Source organism: Nyctibius grandis, chromosome Z, assembly GCF_013368605.1.
Source record: "Nyctibius grandis isolate bNycGra1 chromosome Z, bNycGra1.pri, whole genome shotgun sequence".
In the NCBI taxonomy this organism is placed as follows: domain Eukaryota; kingdom Metazoa; phylum Chordata; class Aves; order Nyctibiiformes; family Nyctibiidae; genus Nyctibius; species Nyctibius grandis.
Window position 1 is genome coordinate 11082763 of NC_090695.1, and position 26131 is coordinate 11108893.

The window sequence follows — 26131 nt, forward strand, 5'->3', positions numbered from 1 at the left end:
CTTTATACAAGCACAATATGTGCTTACATACCTTAGGACTCCCAAATGCTCAACCTTTCTCAATCCAACTTTACTTTTGCTCACTTGAAATACCTGAATTTCAGGGATAAAGATAATTTTAATCAACACACAGAGCCATAAAGCAGCATGAGTACAAAAGCTGTGACCTGATGCATGAGCCGTCTGTGTTAACTGGTTCAGTTGCTCGGTGCATGCAAAGCAGGTTAAACACAGGGCCTGCCACATGCAGAACAGTGGGAGCCCATTTTACAGACTGTTCTGGACATCTGGCTTTTCCTTTTTCTTTTTATATATATTATATACTGCAATTGTTATATTTCATGAAGAAAACTAGAATTTGTGAATTTTATTCAAGAACTTTTATTAAATTGAAATGCGAACACCATTGCAAAGAGATTTTACAATGACAAAAGATTGAAAAGTCCATCAGAAAGCTACAGACTTCCAAACAATATTGATCTTACAAGTGAAATCGCTAACAGATTTTATTAAAGCCAGCATTTTCAATATTAAGAACTTTAAAATGTATTTTTTAAAGCATTTTCCTTCAGATACACTTAGAAACAATGAAGAATTCCTGAGCAACTATTTTTATACCAGTATTCTCCAACCAATGTACACACTGCATATGAAATCTACTTTCTATAATTTCTTAAGTTTTAGAAATGTACAAAACATTTGGATCTGGTTCATAGAATAATTGTGCTTCAAGTCATTCTGTTGCTGCAGTAATGACACTACAATAACTTGGACGTTCCACATTGCATACGAATTCTAAAACTGTAACGGAAAAAATGCCTAGCTTGTGTTGCAAGGTTAGCAATAAAATGGTTTATGCAAATGGAAACAAGTTTGCTTTAAATATTGGATCATCTCTTTCTCCACTGGCAAGTATATTGTTTATTCTGCATATTATTCAGAATATGCAATTTAATTTATAAATATGTTTCTTTGAGAGACCTCCTGGCACAATTAAAGGCAAGGAAGTTCCAGAGACTTTTACCTGCACTTACACCTCCGTTTAGCCCTCACCCAGGGCTAAACAATAAGCAGTTGTTCTATCACCCAGTGTCCCTTCCCCAACCAAGAAAGGGAATTGGGAAAAGAAGGGAGACTCGTGGGTTAAAATTTAAACAGATTTAATAAAATAAAGAAACCAATATCAATGCTAATACAAAACACACAAAATTATACTTAGCCCACAGAGTTGTGGCAAGTCACTCCAGGGATAGAATCATTGAGAAGAAGAAAGAGGAATGGTAGAAAAGACCAAAGCAAAAAAAAAAAACCCCACCCCTCCCCAGCAAGCTGTCCCTTTTATAGTAAACCTGACGTTAATGTTATAGAATACACCTGTGGGCCAGCCTGGGTCAGCTGCCCTGGATTTAACTGCTAATGGCCTTGGTCACCATACCACAGCTGGCCACAAACTGAAACCAAATGTAACAGAAAAGTGATTCTATAAATTTTATCCCCATGAAACCAGGACAACTTAACAGCATGACAGAAAGTTGAACAATTAGTTAACGACTACTGACATTTTTCTAGGCAATACTTTTTCAGACCAGAACCCTCAGTATTGCTAGATTTTACACAATGACTAAAAAAACATATGAATTACAATGTAAAGATTTCAGAAGCCTACATAGTGCTGAGTATCTCTGAGCAATACAGTGCATATATGGAACTGATGGTTGTGTTACTCCACATGATGAATGGTATTTGTAGTCACATTTAAAAAATTACTTATCAAGATGAAAAATAAACAATAAAGCAGCCCAGGAGTTCTTTTTGAGTATATCTGAGCAGTGGTTTCCTCTTCGTTTTGGAATGAAGGACACGGGGATGAGAATTAAGAGTAGTCTACAGCACTATGAATATTAAAAAATACGATTTGACATCATTGTATTTCTGCATGTATTCTGCATGTAGAAAAACCTGCCTCTTCCTAGGCATGTACAGTTTTCTGTCCTAACTCTATTTTCTACAAGTGACTTCTACAAAGATTTCCAGCATCCTGTAAAAATTCTACTCAGTGCTGCATGTCTGTAAAACTGACCATTGCACTCTTCGTAGGAATTGAAGTGAAATCTTTCCATTTTTACTGATGTCAAAATGAAGTGAAGGTACCCAACAGCTCACCCAACAGACCTAGAAGCAGCCCTGTCTAATAAAAAATGTCAAATAAAGACAAGGTCCAAGACAAGCAGCATCACAAAGTAGAACAGGACATTAAACCTTCCAAAAATAAAAAAGGAATATGTGAAAAAAGACTTTGTTGTATCTAACTTCTCTATGCACCATCTTGACTATAAGCGCAGCTTTTAGCTTATCAGTGCTGCAAGAGGCCACACAACTAATTCAGGTATTTTTTAAATTACTTTTGACAGATATAATAGTTTCTTGTAAAAACTTAGCTTAAATGGGAGAGATGTATTTTAAGCCTGACTTGGTAATTTTCCAAATTTATCACCAAGACAGGGACTTTCTGATTAAGGAAAATCTTAAAGAGATACATTGTCATGGGTAGAAGCCAAACAATGCCCAGAAATGGCAAGAGACCATTTACTAGTATCCACAAAGTCCTTTTTCTCTTGGAGTTTCTAGGTCATTACATTATAAATAAAAAATAGAAGAATACTTAAGAATGATAGGCATATGTGTCAGACAATGTAAATGGAAAAATACACTTCATCTGTGTATCTGTCTGAAAAATTGAAGGTTGCTTTAAAAAACAGCGTGGTACACTTTATTTCTCTTGATATTTTCCTTAGGAATGTAGGAAATGCAGCACCAGATCAGATGAGGGGTCTAGCTCTTCAAGTATTTTGTTTGGCTGGGACCAATGTCAGATATGTGGAAGAAAATCCTGTAACTGATAGAAAGTGGATGACCACTTCTCATGTATAGGACTTTTTCTGCTCGTGTGTAATAGTCGATCCATAGCCAATTTCAGTGTTTTGTCATTAGCAAGGGTGTTTAACATTTAATAAGGCTTTACTGCTTTTGTGAACTATCTCAGGTAGCTGTGCATATTCCCACTTTTGATATTAAAGCATTTTCTTATCTTCCTTTTTCTCTCACAAACTCATTTATCACTCCTCTCAGTTCTACTAGTTTTCATTTTTTCCTGTCTACTCTTACATTTGATTCCTTTGCTTCCGTTTTATGTTCTCCTTCCCTCTCTTCTCAGCTGTAGTAAAATGCACCCCCTCTTATTTCTCTAATTGTCTACCTACGTACCATCCTATAGTGACTGTACTCCTCTTCCATTCTGCCACGTGCAGCAACCGTGTCCCCCTTCCCATCATTAAGCTCTCATTCTATCCTCATATATTACGTATTTCTGTATACCATTTATCTTTAATCTCCTGCTTGACATACACAGGAGAGATGAAGAAATTCCCTTATGTGTTTCAAGATGGTTTTCAAGGCAGGGTCACAAGATTGTTCCAATTAATATAATTCAGTCCATCTTTCCACACACACAGGAACTGGAGTCTGAATTTAGTATGAGAGTTTGAGATAGTTAAGAGCAGGGCTAGTCTCCATTTTCACTCATTAGGGACAGAGTTTGAAGATTTACTTCTCAGGAACTCAGCTGAAAAGAGGTCTTTCTAAATAGCAAGTATTATAAATGCTTAGTTCCATTGCTGAGATCCAGAATCAGAGCATCTCTGACAACGCAGATCATTCAGTCCTAGCAAGCTGGGCACAGAGGCACTGGCAAAAAACTTTTCAGCCCAGGAAAGGGACTGATGCTTGGCTGCCAAGCTGGTCAGTATGGCTTTCCCTACAAGATGGAAATTTCTGTGTTATTTTTTCTTATTAAGAACATTTCATTTTGCTACACATCTCAAATATCCCATCCTAGTACTACCAGTGCAACACAAAGGATGAGTCCATGAGAAGCTGTTAGTTAACAAAAATAATTCGAACATTACGAGTGAGATTTTTTTAATCTTGATGAATGATTCACAATTTGACACACAAAGTAAAATGCTTTTGCCTGCCTTTTTAAAGGGAGAAAAAAAAAAAATCTGAGGTAGCAATTCTTTGAGAGTCTGATGCCTGATCTCATGACACTTTTTCATTTCATTTGTCTTTATGGCTTTGTAGAAGATGTCTAATATCCACCCACTGGCTTAGGTGACTTTGGTTTCCTTGCACAACACCTTCAAATTGTTTACAGTTGAAGAAAAATTATGAAATACATTTACAGGCTTCGTGATGTGAACTCCACATACACAATGCTTCAGAGATCACCAAAAAATTCAGCTTATTCATTTTGAACATCTGCTGTCACTACACTTTAAATACTTAAATGACATTTAAAGCAACTGAACCTTTTCCAGCCATTTAAACATAGACACATAAACAGATATACCACAGAATTCACTGCTTTAACATAAATCAATTAGCATTATATACTCGTTTTACAGTTTGTTCCATAAACACATATATCCTCTTACTAGTATTATATAAGGTCAGTTTACTGCATTTTTACTAAATAATCTTTGTAGTTACATAGTATCATCAAGACCATTCTTCAAGCCTACACGTTATGTGACAGTGAGTTTTGGGAGCACATGTCCCACTGCGATAAATTGTATTTCTTTAAAAGTCAGGAATATTACACTGAAGTACTAAAATTGTACATCAAATATGTCTTTGCTAAACAAAAAAGTCTAATTAGAAAATTTAAGATAATGAGTCATATTTGTCAATACTGAAGAAAAACTCTTAATAAAATTAGTCTGAGTCCAAAGGAAAGGTAATTAATTAAAAATATATATATTTGATTTTATGAATTTTATAAAATTAGTTACTTCTGAAGAGCCTTTATGCTTCCTTTTGGGGCTTTTATGCTACCAAAAAGTAATTCACTCTTTAAGTGACACATACATAAATTTGATACTGAAAACATTATTCAAACTTTTCAAATAATTGTTCTAAGTGAGAAATTTGACTAATGGTGCAAGAGCTAGAGGGCTAATAGCTGTTCCTGGTTACATACTTCATCCCTCTGTATATCAAAGGAGGTGTCAAGAGCCTGTTATTCCCCACTGGTGTGTCATAATTTTACAATTGACTGTGTACAACTGCTGCAAAATCTCATCTATTTCGTAATAAAAAGCTATTCCTTAAAGAACTGCAGGAAAAATATTGTTGCAAACAAAGAATGAAGTATTTGAACACACAAAGGCCCACACACTTAGCTGAAGGTTATTCTGATTTTACAGAACACAGGTTTATTCAGTTCTTAAAGTACTTTCAGATGTTAAAGGCTACTTTGAGAAAGTGTTGCTCCCACCTTGGGAGTAACAAGGTGTTTTGGAAAATAAAAGCAAATCCATATGAAAAATAATTAACCTGCACATTTGTTCAGCTTAAAGAATGAAATATATTTATGAAGATTGTGTTCAAATTGTATTTAGCTAGTAAATCCCTCAAAAAGCTTAGCTACCTCAGAGCAACGAGCAAACGCACCTTTTGCAATCTGGCTGAATTTCCCTTTTCACAGAAAGCCATGATGATTTGGCATATTGAGACATTCATCAGCAAAGGTGGGAGAGAATCTACACCTCACAATGCAATTTAGGCTACAGCTATTTTGCAGCTTCAGTAGCAATTTATGGCAAAGCATAGAAACTGTTCCACTCGGGACTCTTTCTGTGTGGATTACTGGAGGTACACATATAGATACCTACAGTTAGGCAGGATGGATCATACACTTAAAATCTGCTAAAAGTTATGTCTGTCTCCCTCAGGTCCAAAGTAACCAATATGACAGCAACAGCCTGCTGCTGACACCTTATCCCATGCTTTCTTTGGTTTACACCATCTGTGTAGTCACTCGTGTTTTACTCTAAGAAATCCACTACATAAAGAAAATCTTTAGGCTGTGGCTTGATAAGATTCTATAGCCTCTATGCATCACTAGATGCATCACAGAAGGCCTGTAGCAGCATGTCTTTATGCCCGGCATTAGGAGCAGAGAACAACAGCTTGGCTCAGATAGGGCTATCTGTGTGAAGAAAGAGAATGTGTCTGATCTGAATCAGCTCTGTCAGATTCAGCCAGAAAACTAAATGAAGCACTGTCAGAAAGAGTATATTATCAGCTTACATACATGCACACACACAAGTTGCTGCCCTGCAAAACATTCCAGTTTTGACTGATAAGTTGAAAGTTTCTTTGCAGCACTTTTAGCATATCTAGAAAATTTGTAAAATATATTACAAACACTACAATAAAATGGTCCTGTTAACTATACCTAAACAAAATTTTATGTTTGGCTGCTCTCTGGAGTAGACACTTCATGTCTTCAAGTGTTAAATAAGTGTCTGAATTAAGAATCTAAGATACTTTCCTACACATTCAGCAGAGCATCCAGACTGCTCTGATCAACCTCTGGAAGTGGGCAGTACGTTGCTGGTGTAGAGGACACAGGCTCTAAATTTGATGCCTAAAGTAAATGTTACACTAACACGTGTGTTTACAGACACACAGATAATGAGTTAAATTGTAAAGTCCTGCCAGCAGAAGTGCTAGACAGCTTGACTGATCTGTACTTGAGCAGTTCCATGGCGTGAAGGTAAAAGGTGAGAATCTGATTTGCCAGATGAGATGTGGCCTTCTGGGACCTTCAAAACCTGGAAGTCTCTTTTGGCTAGCTCTGCAGCAGGTTACCTGATATGCAGGAAGGCTGGCTCAGTGCATAAAATCATGAAAAGCTGGAGAAATGTAAAGCTGTTCAGGAAGGACAAGAACAGAAGAGAGCTCATCTATAGTAAATACACTTTCCTTCACATGTACAGTAGAATTTCCCTTATGTTTCCGGGTTCCCCTGAAGCTAGTGATACTGCCTAAATACTTGGCCCAGTTTTAATCAGTCATTCCTTGGTCATACTTTCCTGGAGTAAATTAAACTTTTGCTTTAAGAAGGAAGGACCACAGTAAGTTCGGAGCCATTCCAGTATCATTTTGATTCTGCTGTCAGTTACATGGAATATGAGGAATCCTCACTGTTTCCACTGCTGTTCTGGTGACAAGAGGAAACAGCCTAAAGTTGCGCCAGAGGAGGTTTGGATTGGACTGGATATTAGGAAAAATTTCTTCACTGAAAGGGTTGTCGAGCATTGGAATAGGCTGCCCAGGGAAGTGGTGGAGTCACCATCCCTGGAGGTATTTAAAAGACGTGTAGACGTGGCGCTTAGGGACCTGGTTTAGTGGTGGACTTGGCATTGTTAGGTTAATGGCTGGACTCAATGATCTTAAAGGTCTTTTCCAACCAAAACAATTCTATGATTCTATGACATCTGTCCAGCCCAAGTACATGCACTCCTTTCCTCATTCCCACCGCTATTTCAGCAGAGCTCTGACTCAGACTTTATGTCTTGTATCTGTGACTTTGGATTCCAAAATTAATGTTGATAAGTTCATTATGAAAACTCTTAACTTCAAAATTTCCTTCCAGGCTCAGAGAAAAGTGCAATGCCTAAGGATGCAGGAGAACACCATTCCATTCATGAGTGGCATCAGAGTACAAATTCAGTGGGAAAGAAGCTTTGCTCTCAAAACCTAGATTCTATTTTAATTTTACAACTACAGGTCATAAAAAACATGTGAAATAAATAATTACAATTCAAATAGTAATACATCTGCAATATATTAGAAACATAGCTTAAAAATTACTTCATATTCTTAATTAGCATAAAGTTTAATTTTATGCTTTGTATAGAAATGTTAAGTTTACTTGTTACCACTGTCTCAGCAGAAGGAAACAGAAAAGTTCCTAAGTAGCTAAATAGTATTGGGAAATTAAAAAATATTTTATTTTGCTTTTTTTTGGTAATAGAAAAATAGCCTTTAAAAATACAGTGTTAAACATATGGGCTTGTACTAAAGTAGAATTGTATATTATATACAGTAAGGCAGTATATCAAATATTGTTCTGCTATTTTTTTCATGTTTGATTTGATTGGTCTAGGATATGAATAGGATGCGAAGTTTTCTGTCATATTGAAACAAAGCAAAAATATATTTAGAAGAATTTGTTATTTTACTATAATTTGTTGAATATATTCTCTTTTATATATGATTTGTCATATATAAGAGCTCATTTTTTCTTAAGGATTGAGAAAAAATATAAAGAAAACTTAATCTAGTGTCAGAATGCATTCAGAAGAATATACATTGTAGATCAGAATGCTATTGTGCAATGATTTACCTGATTTAGGAACTGCTCAGATCACTATGGTGTACTGACGGACCCATAACAATTTTCATCTTTGTTGAATCTGCTGTATTCCCTCAGGTTTAATCAACTAATAAAGATCTGCAGAGGTGAGTAATGAGTTTACAATGTATTTTTCATGGCAGATAATATCAATTTCCTCATTTCCCTGTGTCAGAAACATTTGTTAATGATCCAAGGTTTACTTCTATGATTATTACCTCATCCCACAGTTTATTTTATTCTCTGTATAATACACATAGGAGGCTAGGCTTTTTTAAGGAACTGTTTGCTATGTGGTTTTGTATTACTGTACATAACTACTAAGTATGTACTGTACTAACTACTAGTTATTTAAAAGAGGGCATAAAGGAAGATGGGTCCACGTACTCTGATCCACTGGTCTCTCTTTTGCACTCGCTTGGAACTGTCAGACAGTAGCTCATATTTTTCTCAGCTTGACCTTGCTGAAGGTTCTGAGATGTTTCCATTGCAGGTTCTTGAGACACAGATGTGTGCTGGATGCGTGAATCTGGCATTAATACTAGAATATTATGGTCCACAACTGTTGAGACCTTGGTGTATTCTTTGCTCGTTCCTGGAATAGTATATTTTTCAGTCTTTCCACTGTTTTTTTTATGTTTCAGTAATACTGCTGGCTCCTCATCTTGTCTGACTTTGTGAACTTCTACATAATCCATTAGTTTAGGATTCAAAAAAGGTGACTTGTCATTAGGCCTGTTTTGTTTGACTTGCACTGCAGTTTGGTCTCTTTTGGAATGCAAATTCTCCATCTCCCTTTGCTTTTCCATGTCGTCGTGGACAGTTTCAGTGATAGGATATTGTGACTGATGCTTTTCTTCATTTCCCACCAGAACTGGTGCAATGTTCACATTTGTGGTACTCAGTATTATCCTATGTGCATCTGCAGTACTGTGGTAGGCAAACACAGGAGGCTGATCATTAGGTAACTGAGCTGCAGGCCATGTGGAAGATTTTGTACTCTCATTGTTAGAAAGGAGTATTGTCTGTTCTGAGGCTATACACTGAGTTTCCCAACTCCTTTTTCCTCCTTTATTTTCTTGAGCATCTCTTATGTCTTGTGTTTGAAGTGTTGATGGAAGGGCACAGGATGCCCTGCACTTCTCAGAAAGCAGAGAAGGGCTATCACAGCTTCCTCGGCCTGAGTCACTGTCTGTTTCCTTGGGTATCATTTTTGCATTTTTACTGGGATGACCATTGTCATGGCTTGGCATGAGTTGCTGATCCTCACTGTCCTCTACCTCCAGATATTCTATCAGTAGTTCCTCACAGTCTGATGTTGGAGGGAAACCATGGCAACCAAGCGCACTCAATAATTCTTCAGGTTTTCCTGTCTAAGGGCATAATAAACAAGATATATTTTTTCGCTCTTAACCTTAGGGTTTATCTGACTAGAACAATTGCGAACAATCTATATATTTAATATACAAATACTTTAACAGTTATATCACTCGACCTAAACTGGATTTCTACTGCTGTAAAAAATAGTGGAAGAATAGAAGAAAATTTCTTGAGTTCCCACAGTGGGGAGACACAATCCCAGAATTAGGTTTCTAAAATGGGAGGACCAGGGAGCTTTTGGCAGGCATGGGTCTCATGGGTTTAACAAGAAGGAAATGGAGGAGAATGATAGAGCAGCCATGGCATGGCTCCTCGGCATGGCTCCTCAGCATGGCAAGAGACTGTGGAGAGCAACTTCCATAAGAACTCCTAGGAAGATGACACAGGCATTGGCTCTTGTGGTGTCCTAGGGAACAGCTGCAGTCACAAACCCTGTTCTCAAATGCCCTCCTACTACTAGTGCAAGACAAGGCTCTTTCTCACACATACCCTCCACCCGATCAACACTTATTTTTAGCAGTGATTAAATTAATTGAAGCTGTTTTATACTTTATTATGGTAATTGTGTTTGCTAGTACATAATTTGGAGAAGTAAGTAATGGTGAATTCTTTTATTGTTATCAGTGGTACTCACCTCTAACAGATGTGTATCTATGCCTTTTATCTTTGGTCCTGGAACTGGTGGTAGGATAAAGGCTATCATTCTAAAAAAAACAGAACAAACACACGAGGTGTAAGTATGGGCCCTCTCTATTTGTTCTCCCATTTCCTTGGAATGTGACTGCCTCCCTGTTGGACCTTCATTTCCTGTCTACCTCTCAAGCCAGGTAATTTACAAACCCAGTTACAGTTCATTAAGTTACCCCTAGATGTATTTATAAGAAAGAGAACAGTACAAAAGTTATTTAACTAGAAAAGTAACACTGCTAATGTCCTTTTATCATCCTTTGTCCCTTAACCTCCAGTTCTTTCATATCACTGTAACTTCATCACTGGCCAAGAAACAGCAATGTGGAGCACAGTTCAGGAGGACTAGTCGGCCTGTATGTACATACTTGACTGTCAGCTGACCATGACTAAACAGGATTTATGATTAATGAGTTCTGATGGCTTTTCCATCAACAGTTTCTCTCTCTTTCTTCTACTCAGTACTTTTTGCAAGACTTACACAAAAGTGATAATCTTTGTGACACCTTTCTCTTTCAGATTTGATTGAAATTAGACAGCGTTCTAATAAATTATTTGGGGAACTGACAGACAGGTGGGCAGAACGACAACCTCATAATATAACCTTGTTTCCTTCAGGGCAAAAACAAAAGGCGTGTCTTCTACAGGAGCAGGGATACTCCAAATGATGTTTGCTGAATACTTACGTGGCTAACCAAGATGTCAGATCTACTAGAGACATGTCTTTACCAATTGAGAATTTAGGCTGGTTTCTCTAAGGAACAGAAATACCTCTTTATCCGTTGCAAATTTAAAGTCAAATACCTGTAACATAGCTCATAAAAGAACACAAAACCTATAGGAAATTGAATCAAATGTTAGAAGTCTATTTTTGAAAAGTTTGCTGAGATTTTCAACTCCATGAAATTGTTGAATTGGTGACTTACCTGTACCCTTTCAAAACCATTGTCCAGCTCATGATTAAACATACAAGAGATGACAAGACACCAACGACAATCCACACAACCATATCTTTTACTCTAAAGTCTAGGAAACAAACAGAATTATTTAAGGACACACATCTAGCATATGCGTAGTCAGCATGCAAAAAAAGTCTCAAATTACTTTTATTCTTAAAATTGGTCTAAACTGCCAAATTTGGTATTGAATCTAGAGGTTTACACTATCATAGATACATCTCAATAATCATAGTAATATTTGATGATGAATATACTTTCTATTAATGGCACTGTGAAGGAAATAAACTCTCTTGGAAAAATGAAACAAAAATGTATGAAGAGGGAAATTTTGTCACAGCCAGTTATAGCAATTGGGTTCAAATCCAATTATGCCAATTCTGTAGTCATTTCATTATCAAATACATATCATACAATTAAATGTTGGGTTAAATGATCTAGGACTGGATATTTTTAAGGATTTCTATTGTAACATGACACTTTTTACATTGAGGTGTTTATTTCAAATTCATTCCAGATAAAGAGTAATGAAGAGCTGTTACTGTCTGGAGGCAGTCACTCTTTGTTGTCTGTGTACCAGTTTTAATGCAGTTACCAGTATTCTTGTAATTAAAAGTGACCATCATGAGAACAAATGAGGCAATAAACAGAAAGGACATGGTTTAAATAAGTAACGAAATTGATTCACCTTCTTACCTCCAAAAAGTAATGAGTGGAAAGCTAACTGGGCATGGTGCAGGGACACTGAGAATTCAGTTACCTTAGCAATGATATTCTTACCTGTCCTAGGGAAACTATGGGATGTCATTCTGCACAGGTGCCACAAACAGCTAACAAAAGTATTACATGAACTTCCATGTAATAACAATTACTGAAGGGATGCCTGGCCACTCACCAGCAGGGATCTGAATATACTTTTCTGGGCTCCATTCACTCCATGATCCATGGTGGTCTGGTTTGCAGTGGATCTGTACAATATACTTCTTTCCAGGATTTAAACTAAACATTTTATATTGTGTTTGCTGTCCAACAAAAATAGTCTGGAAATTAAATAAAAATCATAAAATGCATGTAAAATTGAGACTTTTTTTCTATGAAAATCACAGCTAGGTTTAAGTCTTGGTAACCCAGTTGGGAATAAAGAATGAATCTGGGTAGCTTACTAATAATTGTTATGCAGGCATGGAGTAATGGTATGTTTATTTCTATAGTTCAGCTTTTTAACATAATTCAGTGGGAATGAGATCTGGCTCTGGTATACAGTGCAAATTAAACCACTACAAAACCACGTCATGAGCATATGGCAAATAGGGAGGAACTGTGGTAAAGGTGGGAACTGCAATGGTGAGAGGAGGAGAAGGAGGGAAGAAACATGAGATGGGAGAAGAAAATGCAGAGAGAAGAGAAGGAATGTGGAGTTGGTGGAACTGCACAGGGTAGTAAAAAGCGGATCTTGCAACTGCCAGGGGGCTGGGAAGCGCAGTGGCAGGAGGATGAAGGACATACAGAGATGTCTGGGAAGTATTGCAGCAGACAAGAAGGGGATGCAGTCAAATACCAACAGCTGGAGACTTTAATTTGCTGCCCAGTTGTTTGAGTTGCAGATCCTGTCAGAAGATGATTTTTATTATGTGGCCATGGCAACTATCACCTAATGGCAACTTGTACAAATTTAAATGATTTTACATAATGTCACCGAACTTTCTGTTACCTAAGAAGTGCTTGTGATTAAGAACAAATTATCGCAAAAGAAACCTGACTGAATGAGAACAATTTAAACTGTAATGCCAATACGATTAATATATAGTGGCCACAATTAAAAATAAGTACTTTATCGCCTGCTGTCACACAACAGCATCTGAGATACCAGTATTCTCAGTAGGAAATTGTAGATCACACAAGCACTTTTGAAAAATGATGAGCTATTCAGTGTGCCTCCTTCACTACGTCCAGACATGGAACCTAGCTGACAAAATCTAATTGATCAGAAAACATCATCTAGCAAAAACTTGCAACATCCTTACCTCCCATTCCTCTCCTTCTTCAGGCTTTAGTCGCAACTCATATTCAAGGGTAAGCCATCCAGATCTGACATCAGCCAGCGGGGGTGGAGACCATGTCAAGACCAGGTATGGTTTTCTATTTATTGGCTTTTTTAATTCCAGAGTTACGTTCACAGGAGGATCTGGCTCTACTGTTAAAATAAAAGAACTGACAATGAGTCTAAATTATTTTTCCCTTGCATCTTAGGAAGAAATATAAAACGATGTGAACGGTGAGTTGCTGCCTCCATTGTGTCTAGAAATTTAGAATGGGTGCTGAAATACAGAGATCAAGAGTTTCTTGATAAAGTAAGCATGGCTTTATGAATTTGAAGAAAAAAACTGAAGAACAGTAAATATGTTGAGTTCATGTTGAGATTTGCCTTCATCATTTATCACCAGAAATAATTTTTTCTTACATTACCATTTATTGTTGCTTTTCCCAACTAGGTTTCAAAGTTAATATCTTTAATGCTGTATTATGAAAGCTGTGCTTTACCATAATCTTATCAAAGTTGGCATATACATTTAGGAATGCTGAAAACACAGACACAGCTGATTAAACTTGCCCCCCCCCCCCCCCCCCCCATCTTTTACATTCAGAAAACACAACAGCATAATCCCTACGTGCATATATAAGGATATTTAAAAGTAAAACAAACCAGTAATATTAAAGCCCTGTCTATATCTCAAAAATAAACCAAAATAGAACACAGGTTTCTGATACAGTCAGGCTTGCAGCTTCCTCAGTTCAGAGGTAGAGCTTCTGCAGATCATACATGTATTTTACCAGTGTCTGATGCAAAGCTTCATCAAGTAAGCAGTCAGGGCATGGAGGTAAAATGTAAAGCCTTTTCTCCAGGAGCCCTTTTCCAATTGCCAGACTTCTGGCAGCCAGATCCTTGACAACAAAATTATTATTGGTGATAATGTTCTGTTCTCTTAGAAAAAAAACTAAATACTTGTCTACAGTCACTCTGTAGAAAGAGTCTGAGAAAAGAGACAGTGCACTGTCTATCAGTACTTTGCTAGAAAAAGCACTAATTCAGCTTCTCTTGGGTCTGGAAACTACTTTTAGGTAATCAAATTTAAGCATTATTAGTTAAAAGATCAATTTGATTTCAGTTGCCGGTAGAGTGGAAAAAGTTTTAGCTGGATGATATTTCTCAGAGCTTGACTGAAAGAAATACAGAAAACTAATAAATGGTTATCTGAATGCAGTTTTAAAGCTTTTAGCAATTTTAGACTTCATTTGAAAATAAAATGGTAAAGGAATGAATATTGATTTATTATTATACCAGGTAAGACCTTATTTGTTCTTACAAGTTTTTGACTTGGATATAATACTATATGTGAGAAGAGTTGGAATTAAAATTCTTGTGTCAAAACCTGTAATTTTGAATTATTTGGTTCCACAGAAAATACTTTTTATCTCTTACCTATGTAAGTCACATCCACGTAATGAGGATCAGAGACGCTACTTCCCATTTCGTTAGTTGCCCTCACAGTAATGTTGTATATGGTCCAGAAAGAGGTGTGCTTTTTATCGAAGTAACACGAATTGGGGCCCGCAGTTCTATAATCCGGACATTCATAAACTTGTTCTTCTCTGAAATGAAAGAATCACAGTGATTAGGTTACACAGTCTAAGACACCTGACTTTGATTACTAGTAGTTCAGCATCATTTAGGGCTGGATCAGATTTTTCATGCCTGGCAACGTGGAGAAAATCAGAAAATTGCGTTCAGACTAAAGAGTCATTGGACAATTCCTGAGACTATAGTAAGCATTTTCCCCCCAAAATAAAGACTACAAAGCCTGAAGAACTTAGGCTGCTGCAGATGCAGCGGTGGGCTAGTAGAGTGCAGTTCTTACTTTTCTGAATGCCATTGTCCACTGCATAGCCCTTACAGGCTCCAGAGAGTGAGCAGAAGTGATTGCTGAAGTCTTCTAACCCATCTATTAAAAACTGAGTATTTCCAGTGTTCATTTCACACTTACATGAGTTCCGCATATTACATTAATATGCTTTCAGAATCTATTTTGCTCTTTCATCACCTATTCCGCAAAAAAATCTGCTTTGTACCTGTCCTCCAAATCCATTCCCAACCTTCCCAAAGGGAGCAGGGATAGGAGAGAAAGTTGTGTATGTAGTACTTGTTTCCAGGCTCCTCTTAGATGCACATCAAAAGAGAAAGTTATGGATGTGGACCTCACACTCTGCCCTGTCTGGCTGGAGCAGTACCTGTCTTTTTCCACTACGACCTGGCTCTCAGCTGACAAGTACAGAGTTTAGTATCCAGTTAGGTCAGTGCAAGGCTGAGCAGTGCTGGGTGAACTAAAAATAGTTCACAGGACCCAAAAATATTGACTCCTCCTTTAAAATGAATGTTTAGCACTTGATGTAAGTTCCGGGACCAAGACTACTGCAGAAGCCAGGAGGCATTCATGGCCTATGAATACTTGTGCAAAATAAGCATTATCAGAAGATGAAAATTTTAATTTTTGGAAAGCTTTATTTCTGGGGCTGCGTGGCTGCAGAGCTACAGCACTGTGCATTTGTATTGCATACTATTATGCAGTTGCTGCGCCATGGCAACTTTCAAGGCAGTCTGTCTTTCAAGGCAGAAGAATTCACAGAAATTGAAAAACCTGACATTATAAAGAGATCCTGTTTGACCCTTAAATGTGTTGCTGCTAGTGCAATTCTGGAATACGTCACTTGGACAAAACCATGTGCTATGGAAAACATCTCCTAAATGCAAAACCAATCAGGACTGATTTTCCAGGCCCTTCCAATAAAACATTGAATAATTATACACAGCTAATTACCCTTCTTTGCTGTAAAGCAAAGTGTAGTTAGTAGGATGTCCTCCATCTGAACCAGGTTTCCACCAACAAGTAAATGTTTCCTTTTCTGGAGAACGGCATTTTATTATGGTAGGCTTTTCAGGGAGTGACTCTCCTGTCAGAGATAAAGAAATGAACTAATTAGTAAGTTTAATGCGCTAGGTCAACCCTGAATTCATAAAACAATGTCAAGCAGAGTGCAGGAAAATACTTTTTTTTTTTCTACAAGGAAAGAAAAAGTTTCACTTCGTATTAGCATAGGAAAGGAAGGATGATTCAGTGGTTAGGGCAGCAGCCTGCTACTTTCACCTGGATTCGATATCCTTTCTCACTGCAGCTACGGCGAGGAGCTATGGCATAGTTCCCTGGCTGTGGCTCTTCTCTGCTCCCAAATCTGATAAGGGGTGCTAAAATACTGACACAGCAGGTTCCATAAAATGATTTAAAATACATTCCGCTATCCAATCTATTTTCTACAGAAATCATTTTTTCTTCAAAAAAAGTGTTTTAAGATGCTTCCGATTGTTTGAAAAGTATGCTGTCATTTGTTTTAGCTTTTACAGGAGAACAATGAAGAACGTGTTTGCCCATTTGTTTATGTCCTTGCCAGTAATTCTCTTCTGAAGTACCTATGCTGAGCTGACTCCAAAGATACAAAGAAGCAGCTCTCATATTTCCTTGTAAAGTGGTGTTATGCTCAATACTCAGGCTACTTGCCTGATTGCTGCCAAGAAATTTATAATTTGGATTCCCGATGTTTTTATAGACTCAAGCAAAGTGCTTAGAGTAGGGCAGAGGAAAATGCTTAAATTTTGAATAGGGTGATGCTAGTCAAAACCCTGATGTGATTGAAACTTTTGCAGTTATGTATTTGTGGCAAAATATGGTCCTATTACATCAATAATATATATTTTCTACTATTTAGAGTAGCAACATTGATTTTCCAAATTTCTAATTGCCTAAGGCAGATTTGAAAATGGGACATTTAAAATTATTTTTCTATTAAGAGTACTTCAGCAATCTCCATGTCAAATAATGAATAATACAATTAGTGACAGAAGATGATGATTTGAGACAACCTGGCTAAAGTGTCTGACAACAAGATATGATGTCATGCATATTTAATGTGTCCACTCAAACCCAACAAAATACAGATAATTATTTCCATGTGATAGTAGCTGCAAGTGTTATGCTCTGTTAGATGTGGCAGTGCTTTCAGTGTAGTTACTAATGAACAAATGAATGATTCTTACACAAGTACCATTACCTGATATCTATAGCTACAGATGAAATCCACATGATTTTTAAATAGAGGGGCAGGAACAATAAATTATTTAGGCACACCTGTATCAGAAGTGACTTCCTAGTAAATCCCAGTCTGTTTGTCATAGCCAGTTTCAGGAGAGGATCCTGAGTGGATCAACAAGACTAAACACGCAATTACACAGAAAGCATGGTAAGATGCACTAAGCTGTTCCTCCAGCACTAGGAAGTATCTGTGTGAGGAACTGGGTTTTCAGGACTGCCATTTAGGCACCTTTCAGAACACTGAACTGGCTAGAATTTAAAAACAACGGAACAGCAATCATCCACTCACCACTGGGGATCTGAATGCATCTTTCAGAGCTCCACTCACTCCATTCTCCAAGGTCTAACTTGCAACGGACCTGAACAACATACTTCACCCCAGCTTGTAGCCTAATCACTTTGTACTGTGTCTGCACTCCAACAGATATTTTCTGGAAGAGAAAATGGACTGGAAAAATAATAAAGAACTGGACCATTTTAACAAATAAACCATAAAGGAGTAGGCTTGTGTCACTGACTTCTGAAGGGCAAGGGTTTCAGTTGGCTATTTTATAAGATGTGAATTACAAAGAAGCAAAGGTAATGACTTAACAGAAAAACTCACTTCAGTGATACTGAGATTCTGATACTGAAGAGCGTATTTAATTGTAGACTTCCAATAAGTTAGTACTCCATCAGATCCACAATGCAAGGAACACTATAGGTAGTCCAACTCACAGATAAACCCTCTGTGTAGTGCTTCTTAGTGGCTAGTCTTAGTGCTTACTATTAAGTGCCTTCCTCATGCCCTTTGAGTCTCTTCAGAAGTCTTTCAAGACACATAGCTTTCTCCATCATTAAGGCATCAACAATTTAGGCAGCATTGAGACCATCTGACTGTGACTCTAAGAATGGTATTTTATCCTGGTATCTCAGCTTGTCACGGTTTAAAGCTGGGCCAGCTATTAAACCTGAGGCAGATGCTCTCTGTTAACCCTCCCCCCCCACCCAAAGGGAAAGGGAAAAGGGAGAGAGACTTATGGGTTGGAAAGTTAAAACAGTTTTAATGAACTATAATAATGAAAAAGAGTGTAATAATAATATTGGAATAATCAAATATATACAAAACCAAGATCGAGAGCTTGGAAATCCTCCTCAGGCAGAGTTGCTCCCCCAGCACGGGCAGAGGGGAAAATGCAGTAGCTCCCCCTGCCATCACACCTGCAGGCTTTTAACTGGAGAATTGGCAAAGCTGGCACCAATCAGTGGGAGACAGGAGGGCCGGTCCCTCCTGGGCCCCATCTCCAGGAGGCAGTGGGTTAGTGATAAATAGGAAAGTGAGAATGACGTGTATGGGATGGAATACCTCGTTGGTCAATTTTGGGTCACCTGCCCTGTCTGCTCCTCCCTGCAGGTGTGACCCCCCTTCGGCTCTTCACTTGTAAGCAGTGAGGAATTTAGCAGTGACCTTGGTTTCTCTAAGACTAATTGGCCTGGTTTGGGCCAAACCAGGACACAGCTGTGGGAGTACTATGGCCCACTCCTGGCAAAATGGCAACAGCTGGGAATGTCAATGGAAATAGTGTGTGTGAGTAGGATGCTCCAAACTTTCTGAGATGGGGGTTGCCCCCAGCTGATCATGTTGAAGAGGATGATAATGATGACTCTCAGCCCAATTAAACAGTAATTAGGGAATAACTGAGAGAATTCTGAACAAAAAGGGTCAGCTTGGAAAGCAGTATTAAAGAAGCATGAAAATTGTAATAGTCAGGGCAGACTAGAAACTTCAGCAGTAACTAAAGTTTAGTTTGATGCTATCAGAAGCTGCTCTGCAAGCAACATGACCTCTGCCTTGGCCAGGCAGAGCAGCCTTCCTCTCTGATGCTTTGAGTAGCTGCACTCCAAACAGGGTGGGCTGCAGCAGGCAGCAACCCACACCTGGGTGTATGCCTGCAACCGTGTGGGTGCTTTCTTACTGATGTGTGTTTTAGTAGACTGTAGGTCTACTAAAGGACTAAAGAAGGGACGTGGGTTCACATTAAGTAAAAGCATCCATGTCTCCTCCAGAAGTGGGTATAAATAGGGCAGTTTGTGCTCCCAGGAGGGTGAGGTGTGCTTGTACCCTACCCTTCCTCGGAGAGGGGAATTTCTGTATATAGTATATTTCTGGGACCAGTTATAGAAGTGTGTTTATAAATTTGTAGGTGTCTATAATGTTTTTAAGTGCTCAGTATTGTGATTTATCTGTTGTATTGATGATATATATATTGCCTGCATAGTTAACTGATTGCTTGTAACTTACATCTTAATGAATGAATAAACTGCTTGGATCCTGATTTCGTTTAAACTATAGGAACCAAGCAGTCTCTTATTGCAACACTTGGGAACAGACACATTAATGAAAATTACAATTAAATATTATATCAGTGGACTACATAGGTTTTTTTAGTATATGACATTAGGACAATTATACAAACAGATTGAATTTCACTGCCTTTACAAACCACTACATTATTTTTCTTTCTTTAATCAGATTTGGTTACATTAATTTTTCTATCCTTATAGAAACTAAAATATTTATAATACCAGTTAAACTCAGACAAGAGAACTCACCAAAAAGAGCATTTATACAACAAATATATTTTCCCATTACCTCCCACTCTTCCTTTTCCTCAGGTTTTAGTCGTAGGTCATAGTGATATACATGTGAATTAGAGCTGACATCAGCTAATGGAGGTGGAGACCATTTTGCCCAAAGGTGTATTATGCTAGCAGATGTTTTTGTTTCTAGAGAGAGGTTCACAGGAGCATCTGGCTGAACTGTATAAATAAAAATGTTGCCATTAATGATTTAATTTTCTCTCAGAAAAGGCATCTCCTTTATTGTTTTGTATTTTATCACATTCATTTCAGATCATTCAGCACTTCTTTAAGGGTACAATAGCCTTTTTTTTCCTTTCTCCTTAATAATGTTTAACTGGCTACTGATTTCCCACAGTATCAGCAAATCTTAGACTTTACTCTGAATTTCTCAGCCTAAGGAAATACAAGTCATAATTTCATTAGGCCACTCTTGCAAAATTAAAATGTCAGATATTTCATAGCTAAAAAGATGAAGTAAATTTATCATTACAATGTGTAGATTACGTGTATGCAGAAAGCAGAATGGAGTTAAGAATATGAAATACTACAAAAAGTACCCAGAGTGCTTCGGCAGTTATTTTTACCCTCCCAAGACTGCAATGCCCTCAGCCAGAAAGATGTTTACATTTGGAAAATTTAGGTAGCTTAACCTAATTTGCAAGTTTTATAATCTGCAGTGCTAAGAACCTACAAAACTGTCATTGAGTCTAATTGAAATACTGGAGATAACAAGAAACTGGAGCAAATTTTTCAGCCAAAGTTAAAATGACAATAAAATATGTAGTTATTTAAGTAAAATGCAGTTTTCACATAAAGAAAAGATGCATATTTTAGATCATCTGTAGATAAACACTCCTCCATAGCAAGATTCACAACATGAAGAAAGAAATCTTTCATCACTACTTGTTCTGGGATTAAAAACCACATACATCTCCAAATAGTCTGTTTTCCATTTCATTCTTCTCTTTTTACCTATGGAGGTCACATCCACATACTGAGGATCTGAGCTGTTACTTCCAATCTCATTTGTTGCCATTACAGTGATATTATATGTTGTCCAGCGATTAGTGTGGTTTTTATCAAAGTAGCAGGAATTGGGACCTGACGTTCGGTAGTCTGGACATTCATAGATTTTTTCTTCACTGAAATAAAATTATTTTAAAAGTTAAAAGTTCAGGAAATGAAGCAAAGCAGATAATATTCTAGTAATGGCCTAGATTCAGCAAAGAAATTTGAAATGTTTAACTTTAAATTTATTTATAATCCCACCTCTGGGAAACCTTTTGGTGAGTGTCAAATGCTGTTATCATAAATGCTTCATTGCTATTTTTACTGCAGTTGTTCAGCATGAATGCTTTTATCTCCTTTTTTATACATAGGAATATGTTAACAAAAGAATGGACAGAGAAACTTCCAGAGAGAGCACAAGGCAATTTTAAAAAATGTTTAAAAGCAAGTTAAAAGGCAAATTAAACACGTTGACTAAAGAAGGAAAGTTGCTAAATATTTTCTTTACGTATTTCCCCTGGAAAGTAACCGGATGGGCCCTACGGTAGATGAGTATTTTACTAATTATTTTGTTTTCAGCAAGATGTTAATTTATCTGCTTTTTGACATGATCATAATCACAACTGTCTCAACAAAAAATATTTGATTAATTAATGATCTCTTACCTATTACCTTTATACGAGTCTGGCTTTTTTTAGGAGAGGACTTATTTTGTACTCAGTTAAAGCTGAACTGGGTGGTGTACTCAGAGCCTATCGGAGGTGTGAAGAACTGCACAAACCCAAAGCACCAGCTGAGATGGTTCAAGGATGCACTTTAGACCCACTGTTATGCTCTATGCACCACTAATAACAAGGTCTCTTAGTTTCCAGGCAGTTTTGTCCCGGTTCACAAAGAAAAGATGGGAGTAAGGGGACTGTAACCTGAGAGACAACAAGCTAAGAAAGGCAACCATGGCCCAGCTCTGGAGTGCTTGGCAGTGCCTGGTGTTCAGCAGATTTAATGAAATGGAGATGCTCTCCTATCCATCTCTAAGCAGCCTGTTCTGGGCTGAGATAGGTATGACTTACAATGTTCATTAAAATTTCTGGTTTGATCGAGATGGAAACATCTGGACTTTCATAAAATAAAAGCTCTCAGATCATTGTTTAGTGTAGTAACTTCATTAAAGGCTACGTCTTTCCTGATGAATTAATATAAGATGATTTTGAATTTATTTAATTGAAGCAAGGAAGTCTGAGGCTTTACATGACCTATTCTGAACCTCACTGGATTTATTCAAAGAAATTTAATCTCTGAGCCTCCCTGCTTACTTGGCCCTGTTCTGAGATCTCTTGCTTTCAGAAGAAAGGACAGTTATAAAAAGAAGCACAGGTTAAGCAAAGTTGCTGAACGTATACATATTTTATTCTTAAACAGGATGAGGGAGTGACAGACCTTACCAAAACAGTAACTTTTGAGTTGCAATACCCATATCTGATTTTACTCCACTTTGGGAACCATGAGAAGGGGAAGCAGAAGCTCTCTATAGATTTTCTCCAGATGGGGGTTTGTGGTGCACAGTAATGGAAAAGCTCCTCAGCATGGCCCTGAGGGCACTGCCACCCTCCCTGCCCCTGTCCAGCCTCCCTGGGACCTCTCCACGCACTGCCTGGGCTCCAGGTCTCCATTTCAGCCATGCCCTTGCCAGCCATGGGCCCTGCTGAGCCAGCCCCAGCCTGCAGGCTGATGTCCTGGCCCAGCCCCGCCTCAGCCTGTCCCAGTCCCCAAGGAGGTGCCCCATGCCCAGGGCTGGGTTGCCCCCAGCCTGCCCTGCTCCCTGGCTGGGGCAGTGGGACGGGCCCTGGATGGAGGCCCTGCCCTACTGCCCTGGGGGAGCCCCCATGGCCCCGTGGTGCCTTGATGCTCCCCTCCTCAGAGAAGCATGCCATTCAGCTAAAAGCTGTGTGCCTCCTGATAAGATGGACAAACTACACCTTTTCCCAGCACATCTTTAGACCAGTGGGATTTTAGGTCAGAGGAGTTTCAGTATGCACAGGCTGAAGATTTAGGACTGGTAGTATTCACGTGTTCTTCCAAAAAGGGAAAGCCGTTCACCTCATGTAGTCCATGTTGGCTATCTGGGGTTTAACAAAGATTCATAAAAACACCTTTATAAATTAATGTTATGATTCCTTCATTCTGTCATAATCATCACTTGCTCACTTACAGAATACGTATGCACCACTTGTTACCTGTCCTTGCTGTAGAACAGGGTGTAATTGGTAGGAAGTCCTCCGTCTGAGCCAGGCTTCCACCAACAAGAAAAGGTTTCCTTTTCTAGAGAACGACATCTTATTATCTTAGGTTTTCCAGGATATAATTGACCTAGGAAGGTGTAGAAATCCAGCTAGTTACATTAGAGTTGGACAATGTTTTTTGTTGTTATTGTTGAATGATGAATTAAGCAAGGAATGCTTTTTTGAGGACAATAAAATGATTTGAAAATATGGACTGAATTTGGCAAATAAATCTGCCTGGAAAAAGGGTCAAAACGTTCAGAAAAGTACATATATTTTACTTCAAACTTCTAAAATAGCTACTAAAATTATTTTACTTCTCTTTTTCAAATGAAAATTTCATTTCTACCGAAACTTAAATGTGTACAGTTATCTCCAAATTAAATTAAAAAGCTCAGAAGTAAATGTATGACCTTTTATTTCTCCTAAAATATCCAAAATTTTTATCTTCAGGTCACCTTAAAATTAAATTTCTCCTTCAACTTTGCAACAGAACCACTGTTTGCACATATTTGGGGTAAATTATAAGTAAGACAAGTAATAAAAAGAAGGAATCAATTGGCTGGATGGAGTATTTTGTGTATTGACAACCTGAATGTATTCATTAATTATTTGAATATTTTCTAATAAACCCAATACATTTAAGAATATTTCCTGTTAAGACTACTTCCCCAACATTGGACACTTTTAAGATCCAGCTGGACAGGGTGCTGGGCCATCTTGTCTAGACCGTGCTTTTGCCAAGAAAGGTTGGACCAGATGATCCTTGAGACCCCTTCCAACCTGGTATTCTACGATCCTATGATACTTGTCATTAACTTCTACCAAGAACATAGACCATAAATTTACATACATTTTGACATCAAAAGCATGTGGCTTTTCAACCTAAGCTTACCTTTATTTCATTAAAGTTCCACACCATTATTTCTAATAGTGTTACTTATGATGCTAATTCCCAAGAAGGTGACAAGCATGGTGTGTAGGGATGGAGTGAGCGCCTTTCATCATCGCCACCACATAATCATTAAATTAATACTATAAGAAGAAAAGAGGACTGAAGCCATTTTCAAAATCTACATACAAAACTTTAGAAGAAAATAATTTAAATATGTACAGGCTCCAGTGGTGGTCAGGATAGATAGGGAAAAGCCTCAGACTTTTCTAATGAAAGTGTTCTAAAGAAAAACAAGAGTTTCAGGAAGTGTTGTACTTACCAGTCAGACCCATTGCAGTCAGATCAAGCAGCAAAATAATTTGAACTGGTGATGTCAATTTCTGCTTCATGATGTCTGCTTCTCCTCAGAAGGAAATGTCAGATCAAGGGCTCACTGAAAAATAGGCCATCATGCAATAGTCAATAACAACACTTAACATGTAATGCATATCACTTGGCTTGATCAAAGTCCGTTTAGAATTGTGGCTAATTGATTCTTGTTATTTCTCAAAAAGGTGCAGCAACACCTACAGTTCCACTTCAGAAGTAGAAAACCTGAATCACAGAGTAGTAAGTGCGTCTTCCTGAAGGTCTTTGAACGGTTAGCAGTGCTAGGATTACAATTCCGTAGCATTAACAAATCTTGTATATTTATTTGGCATCTTGGGACACTGGATGCTTTTCTTAAAGCTCTAACTTTTAGACTCATAAATTTACCTGAGAAATCAGCCTTTTCAGAACTCTGCTGAAATACAGAGGTGCAAGTGGGAAGCCACCAGGTATGAAGACCCAGTCCATGCAGTGGGCTGACACCACTAGGTGTCCTCAGAATTCAGGTTACAGCTCAGGGTGATCAGGAGCCCCTGTTGCTGCTAAATCTGTTTGCTTAGCCTGTAGAAAAGACAATAACTTAAAGCAAACCTCCTGCTTCTCCCACCAATATGCTTCCTGCTTGGAGATGGTAACTGGAGTCAGCTATTAGATTTTGGTAGCCAACCTCACTCTTTGAAACTAAAGAAGAACAATTTACTACCTAAATAGTAAACTCCTTACCTCAGCAATCCAATCCTAGCAAGCATATCTGACAGGTATTTGTACGCTTGAAATCCATTCAGTGTAGCACAGCGTGGGAGCAATCTGTCTCTTTGCTGAGGAAAAATTCTTAGTGGTTTATCAGATGACTCAATTTTTATTATGCAATTCATTTTCTGTCTCAAGAAACTATAATCCATCAGCATATAAATGTTTTTCAAGCACAAAGGCAAACGAAATATCAATTAATATAACTGAGTCTAAAACATGTTTACTGTGAACAATGTGCAGAAGAACAACACTTGGCTACATTTCCATATACCACTTCTGAATATCCAGGCACGTTTCATGCATGTAACTGAGCTACAGGCTGCAAAAACACATCTGGGTTAGTTTTAAACTCACTTACAGCTATCTGCGCATATACAGTCAGTGGAGAGCAAGCCATTTAAATATATATTCCAGTTTTCTGTAAGCACATGCAAATTTTATGCCTGTAAACAAACGGCAGGCACAAACGTTAGTGTTTAACTTCAGAAATGAGCTGAAAACTTGGTGTTATATAATGTGGAGCACAGACCATTGAGCTCATGCAAGAACAACACACTTTTTTCTCAAGTGAAGAAAGATGGCAGTTTAAAGAATTGAAATAATGAACTGTAAACAGTAACTATTTCATGTACATATGATAGCACTTTCAATATTTTATTATTTCTAAAAATAGTTGGAACATTTGCAAAATACAGCACTTTCAAACTGAGACTTATACT

At 37.8% G+C, this 26131-nt stretch overlaps 1 protein-coding gene across 2 annotated transcripts; it reads right to left on the bottom strand.

Annotated features, from left to right (window-relative positions):
• Positions 1-8610: 8610 nt before the first annotated feature.
• PRLR (prolactin receptor) lies at positions 8611-24679 on the bottom strand. 2 transcript variants are annotated; one of them, XM_068422862.1, is made up of 12 exons: positions 24610-24679; positions 23351-23483; positions 21081-21250; positions 20119-20285; positions 17779-17917; positions 16161-16293; positions 14768-14937; positions 13311-13480; positions 12182-12326; positions 11257-11356; positions 10278-10347; positions 8611-9636 (listed from the first exon to the last, which is right to left on the bottom strand). In XM_068422862.1, exons 1-12 carry the CDS (start codon positions 24677-24679, stop codon positions 8611-8613), a joined length of 2493 nt encoding a protein of 830 aa, XP_068278963.1. The 2 variants fall into 2 exon arrangements, with proteins under 2 accessions (XP_068278963.1, XP_068278962.1); XM_068422861.1 differs by having other exon boundaries at positions 17776-17917.
• Between the last annotated feature and the right edge of the window lie 1452 nt (positions 24680-26131).